The 6760-nt window shown below is 33.9% G+C and overlaps 1 protein-coding gene across 3 annotated transcripts in view; it reads right to left on the bottom strand.

Annotated features, from left to right (window-relative positions):
* LOC107484103 (cytochrome c6, chloroplastic) overlaps positions 1 to 6760 on the bottom strand; it is a 9220-nt gene that overhangs the window by 896 nt on the left and 1564 nt on the right. For all 3 annotated transcript variants that reach the window (XM_052259822.1, XM_016104721.3, XM_016104720.3), the window contains exons 3-5: positions 358 to 455; positions 227 to 258; positions 68 to 131 (exon numbers count right to left, since the gene is read on the bottom strand). In XM_052259822.1, coding sequence (XP_052115782.1) covers positions 68 to 131; positions 227 to 258; positions 358 to 455 — 194 coding nt within the window. The remainder of the gene's footprint in view (positions 1 to 67; positions 132 to 226; positions 259 to 357; positions 456 to 6760) is intronic.

Genomic DNA, 6760 nt, shown 5'->3' with positions numbered 1-6760 from the left:
ACGATAATATAAATATATAATAATACAAAATGAGTCACTCAAATGTTACATACCCGAGATAACTTACTGGCATTCTTCCTTTGCCATAATATGTTACACGGTAGATTGCTTCTTCTGTATCAACTCCATTCCTGTGGTAGCATTAATATTTGGATTACTTCAAACATACTTAACAAAATTCTCAAGTTTTCTACATGGACTTAGGTTGCTGTGTTGTGGCAGTTACCTCTGTAAATCCTTTGTAAATAGAGTTGCCCCCTGAAAGGGAAAAAGAAAATGAAAAGAATAAAATTTAGCTACGACATAGAAGATGCGATGTCATGCATAATTAATTATATGATAGAAGATTATGCTTACTGGTTGTATTACGTTACCACCTGCATCATGGCATCCAATACAAGATTGTTGAAACAATGTGGCTCCTCTCTGAATTTCTAAGATTTGCGCACTTGAAACTGTACAACCAAAAGAATCTCAGAGAAGCTAGCTCCAATTATTGCAATGGTAAACTTTTCTCTTTTATTTGTATTAATACTATCGTTAATACTACTAGAAAAAAAATAGACAGAATTTATCTTATTTAATATTTGTTAACTAATCTTTTTATAAATTATATTTATCTAATAATAATAATAATAAATGTGAAATCAGTAAAAATAATAAATATTTTATATTTTAGCTAAGAAATTTTATGTTTGAGTTGACGTAAATAAACTTATAGTCTAAAATTTAAAAGGTCTCCATTTGTTTCCGGTTTAATGTGATAAGTGCTGACGTGGTGGGTTAAATGTTGACGGAATACGATTATGTCTTATCATATTAATATTTCAATTTGTTATGTTAATATTTAACTTGTCACGTTAATATTTGACAAAATAAATTATCAACATGAAATCTTGATTTAAGTAACTTTTTTATTTAGAGTCTAATAAGTTTTCATTTGTCTCTGGTTTGATGTGTTAAGTGTTGGCTTGATAGATTAAATACTGATATAACACGTTTTGTTAAGTCAATATTTTAATTTATTATGTCAGTATGTTTAACAGAATAAATTAACAATGTAAAATCAAACGCAAACATTTTGAAGTTTATTAAACTAAAACCAAAAGATAAATTTTACAGGATTAACACAAAAAGCTGTATATATTTTATATAAACCCAAAAAATTTAGGTAAATTCTATTCGATTCTCTCTCAAATAAAGGATAAGTTATCTCTTATGACATGTCTATAACTATTGAATGAAATAAATTATGTTATTATGGTTAACATTAATTCTTAATTTAACTTGAGTTTTGTGATAAATCGATTCAAATTATGAGCAACAAGGGATGAACGCTGAACATTTAAGAATAAGAGAAGAGAGTTTTTGAATTCCAAATTCTTGACGTGAATTGCAGAGACTGAAAACTTGATTAGTAAATCATAAATTGTTGATATTACAAGTTTAGCTATATATAGTGTAAATGCCACTAACTAACTATCTTACTGCTAACAGAAAAATAACTGTTTAATTAACTCTATATATGTCAGCAAATTAGTTACGTAGAGCAGTGTGAAATGTGAGTAGAAGAGGGTGAAATCTGAAGGCATGAAGCTGGTTCACACCTCCCCTCCTCTCAAGGTTGGGCTTATAAAGGTCATATAAGCCAAGCTTGGAGTGAGAAGAAGAGAGGGGTGTAGGGGAGAGGACTTTAGTGAAGATATCAGCAATTTGGTGTAATGTGGAGATGGGAAGGAACTTGATAACTTGTGCTTGAGCCTTATCGCGTACTATATAGCTGACAGCTTCTATATGTTTGGTACGTTCGTGGAACACTGGATTGGTCGCAATGTGCAATGCAGATTGACTATCACAATAGATAGTTGTTGGTCTGAGGATTGGAATTTGGAGATCTTGAAGGATGAAGATGATCCGTTGAGCTTCACATGTTGAGGCAGCCAAGGCTCTATACTCGATTTCAGTAGAAGAGCGAGCACCGATAACCAGTTTCTTACTCTTCCAAGTAATTAGCGTAGCACCAAAAAAAAAAAACAATAGCCGGATATTGTGTCAAGGCAGGTGGCCCAGTTACTATCTGAGAAGCCGGTGAGTTGTAAATCTGATTCGATTTTGAATAAAAGACCCTGGGCAGGAGATGATTTCAAATATTTTAGGACTATTCGAGTGGCTTGAAAGTGTTTACTAGTGGGGCACTCAAGAAACTGACTTAGCTTTCCAATGGCAAAGCAAATTTCAGATCTTGTATTGGTTAGGTATAAGAGTCTTTCTAGCAGTCTTCTGTATTTACTAGCATTTAGCATTAGGTCTCCAGATTCTTTATAGAGATGAGAAGTGTAATCCATGTTTTTGCTATGTTCTTTCAGTAGGTCTAGACAATATTTTTTTGATACATTGCTATTCCTCTCTTGCTTCGATCAAATTCAAAGCCGAAAAAGATCTTTAATTCTCCAATGTCTTTAATTTTGAAGAGGTCATGAAGATGTTGCTTCAAAGCTATGATTTCTCTGATGTAGTTTTCAACAAGTACCACATCATCGACATAGATTATCACAACTTTGAATCCAGAACCAGCAATCTTTGTGAACAAACTATAATCATGTTTTGACTAAGTGTAGCCAAAGTTGACCAAAGTGTAAGCTAATTTTGAGTTTTATTGTCTGCTGGCTTGCTTTAAGCCATAAAGTGACTTCTCTAATTTACATACCAGCTTCGGATCAGATACGTTCAAGACAGGAGTTGATTTAATGTAGACTTCCTCTTCAAGGTCTCCATGTAAAAATGTTATGTTTACATCCAACTGCTGGACGAACCAGTCTTTGGCGGCTGTAATGGCTAGAAAAATCCTCAATGTGTTCATTTTTACTACTGGACTAAAAATGTCAAAATAGTCTTGGCCTGAAAATTGGGTGAATCATCATGTAGCCGATTGCATGCTTGCTAGCTGGTAAAGTAGTGAGTGACTAAGTTCGGTTTTCATCAAGATCAGCAAGTTCTGCTTTGATAACTGACTAGTTTCGGTTTTCATCAAGATCAGCAAGTTCTGCTTTGATAACCTTTTGTCAACAGGGATACATCACAACCTCTTCATAAGTTTTGGGGTCTGTGTTGGTGATCAAGGCAATGGAGAATTTTCTTTTCTTTTTGATAGACTATGATAGGATAGAACATGAGAAAAAGGGTACCTACATGAAGTTGGTGATGTAGTTGAGCTAGTAGTTAGAAAACAATAACAATCCTTTAAGTAGGAGGGGCATTTTCTTTCTCTGAGAGGTCTTTCAACAATCAGGCTAGCATTTTGAGGAATGTGAGGTGCAGCAACATCTTGTTGATTGTATGGTATATTTGATGCACTAATTTGTAGTGAATTGGCCATTTGGTCTTGTGGTGCTATATCTAAATTTGTGGTGTTGTGATATTGAGATGCAGATTGTGTTGATGATGCATTGAAAGGAATAGTGTTATTCAAATTCTTTGTGTTTTGTGTGTATGTGGTATCAAAAAAGAAAGGGTCTGAGAATTGTGTAGGTGATGCATGACACTTTTGGAAGAATTCTAAATTCTGTGTGTTGCACAAAGGTAGAGTGTTCTCATAGAAAACTACATTTTTTGAAAAAAAAAATTTCTTTAGAAGTTAGATCATATAAAATGTACCCTTTTACTCCTTGTTTGTAGTCTAAGAAAATGCATTTTTTAGCTCTCGAATCGAGCTTCTTTCTATTAGCATGAATGGTTGCAGCATATGCTAAACATCCAAAAATCTTGAAATTGTGTATGTCAGGTAGTTTGTTGTGAAGAATTTCATAAGGGGATTTATTTTTCAAAACATTGCTGGAAAGTCTATTGATGATATATATGGCATGAGCAACTGCATAATGCCATAGTTTCTTTAGTAAGTTTGCATGAAACATAATTGCTCTAATCACTGTTAAAATGTGTTGGTATTTTCTCTCAACTATGCCATTTTGTTGAGGAATTTCAACACATGTATTTTGGTGTATAATACCTTTTATTGCATAAAATTCAGTTAGTTTGAACTCAACTCCATTATCCGATTTAACTTGTTTAATAGTTTTGTTAAACTGAGTTTGAACTAATTAAACAAAATCTTTTAGCAGTGTGGTAGCTTCTGATTTATGTTTCATAAAAAATAGCCAACAAAATCTGATTTTGTCTTCCACTATTGTAAGAAAATATTTGTGTCCAGCAGTAGAGTTAATATTAATTGGCCCCCAAATGTCTATGTGTATTAGATCAAATATTTCTTCTAATATAGACATGCTTATTGAAAATGGAAAACCTTTTTGCTTAGCATAATAACAAGACTCACAAGAAATAGTACAAAGATCAGATTTATTAATGAAGTTGTAGCTTTGTTGCAATACAAGAATTTTGTCATTTGATAAGTTTTCTAGTATAAGATGCCACAAGTTTGATGCACTTCTATTCTTATTGTCATGCAGCTTATTGCTATTGCTAAGATGTTGTGTTTATGATATGAAAGATGCTGCTGCAATTGCTGATTTTAGTTGAAAGTTCCTTATAGGTTTTAGGTCTTTAAATGCATAAAGTCCCCTCTTTTACTCAGCTACACCAATCATCTTTGATGAAAGGCAGTCCTGGATCTTGCAACATTTTTCATCAGAGAAAAATTTACATTTGGGCAAGTTAGTCATTTTAGAAATTGATATGAGATTAAACTTGAAACTTAGAATGTCCAAGATCTTTGTGAGAAAAAAGGTTTTAGAGAAAATTATAGTTACAGCTGTTGAAGTTATAGTGTTGGTTCCATTTTGCATTCTAACAAGTATGGGTTCTATTTTATGTAATGAGTGAAAAGGCTCTAAACAGTATGCTACATGATCGGTTGCTTTTGAGTCAATGACCTAAAAATTGAAATGGACATGGCATAGGCAATACCTTGATGAGAGGGAAATGTGACAAGTTGGTTTATGGCATTTTGAGGTTTGTGTGTATCTAGAGATGGCTGCTTCAAGAGAGCTAGCAAAGCATGCTTCTGTTCCCTTATGAATTCCAATTCTCTACTACTGTCTTCTACTAGCTGGTCATCACTGATTCTTGCAAAATTCTCATCATAAGTGATAGCATTATTGATTGCACCGCTTTCTTGTTTGAGATGAGGAGGTAAACCATGCTTTTAATAACATGTGTCGATTAGATGGTCAGTTTTGCCACAGTAGGTACAAACTTTTGTTCATCCTCTTTCTCTACCAGCAGTTTTTCCTCCCTTGCCTCGGCCCTTTTCTACTTGTGTTGAGGGTTGATATATAGCAGCACTACTTATCAGGGTCTTGTTGTCAATTAATGGTTCACTACACTGGAATTGTCTTTCTTGTTGCAAAAGCAGTGAAAAGGCTTGTTCAATTCTTGGTAAAGGCTGCATCAGCATTATTTGCGATCTTACTGTCGCATATTGTTCGTTTAAGCCTCTGAGAAAACGAACTATGTAGGTCTCATCTCTGTATCCTCTCATAACAGTTTCACAAGTGCAGTTCCCATTCTTGCAATGTATGCAATCAGGTAGAGGCCTAAAGTTCTCTAGCTCTTTCCAAATTCTTTTTAGCCTTGTGAACTAATTGGTCATGTTTAGATTACCTTGCCTAAGAGTGAACATGTCTTCTTAATCCTGCTACCATGAATACATCACCCTGAAAAATGCCCGTGTTTCAAATCTTTTCACAGATCCGAGGCGACATTGTGCCACATCACGCTTTGTGCTATATCTAAGCTAAGTGAGAGAGTGATCCAGAAGATGATGAATTCGTTGCATCGTTCCCACACATCAAACAAAGGATCTGTTGATTATGGTTTGCTGATGCTTCCATTCACGAACTTGAGCTTGTTCTTTGAGCTTAGTGCATACAGCATGGCCCTCTCCCAACTATGATAGTTGTTTGAGCTTAAAACTATGAAAATTAGCGGTGAACTAGGACTTTCACAAGGATGTAGATAATAAAGACTCGTTGTATCTACGATCGAAGAAGAGGCATGAGTTCTGAGAGATTGAATATGATTTATTTGATTGACAAGATTAGCTAGGGTGTGAAGATCGATTTCAAAAATTGTTGTTTCGAGAATTGGATTTGTAGGATGGTTAGCCATTGATCGAGACTTCTTCAAGGCAAAGAAATTGAAGGAGAAAAGAGTTCTTGATAAGGATTTCTCGAGTGCAAGAAATCGAACGGATGATCAAATCGAATCAAGAAAAGCAAAATTCACTGTGATTGAAAAAGGAGAGAGAAATCGATTAGAGATCGATGAAAGATGGATTCACTAACTCTTCACCAACAGTTCAAGTTCTTCAACCTTGCTCCATGCTCACCGCACCATTTGATAAATTGGTTGGAGTTGTGAGCAACAAGGGATGAATGTTGAACATTCAAGAACAAGAGAAGAGAGTTTCTGAACTCTAAATTCTTGATGTGAATTGCAGAGACTGAAAAATTGATTAGTAAATCTCAAATTGTTGATGTTACAAGTTTAGTTATATATAGTGTGAATACCACTAACTAATTATCCAACTGCTAATAAAAAAATAACTGTCTAAATAATTAACTCTATATATGTTAGCAAGTTAGTTATGTAGAGGAGTGTAAAATGTGAGTAGAAGAGAGTCAAATCTGAAGGTATGAAGCTGGTTCACAAGTTTTGACAATTAATTAAACTAATTAAATATAGTAAATATTTTTTGTAAATTACAAGAATTACAAAAAATTCTTATTTTATAATTTTTTAACTA

Source organism: Arachis duranensis, chromosome 4, assembly GCF_000817695.3.
Source record: "Arachis duranensis cultivar V14167 chromosome 4, aradu.V14167.gnm2.J7QH, whole genome shotgun sequence".
Lineage (NCBI taxonomy): Eukaryota > Viridiplantae > Streptophyta > Magnoliopsida > Fabales > Fabaceae > Arachis > Arachis duranensis.
The sequence above is the reverse complement of the archived record's forward strand: the minus strand, read 5'-3'. Positions and strand labels throughout refer to the sequence as shown.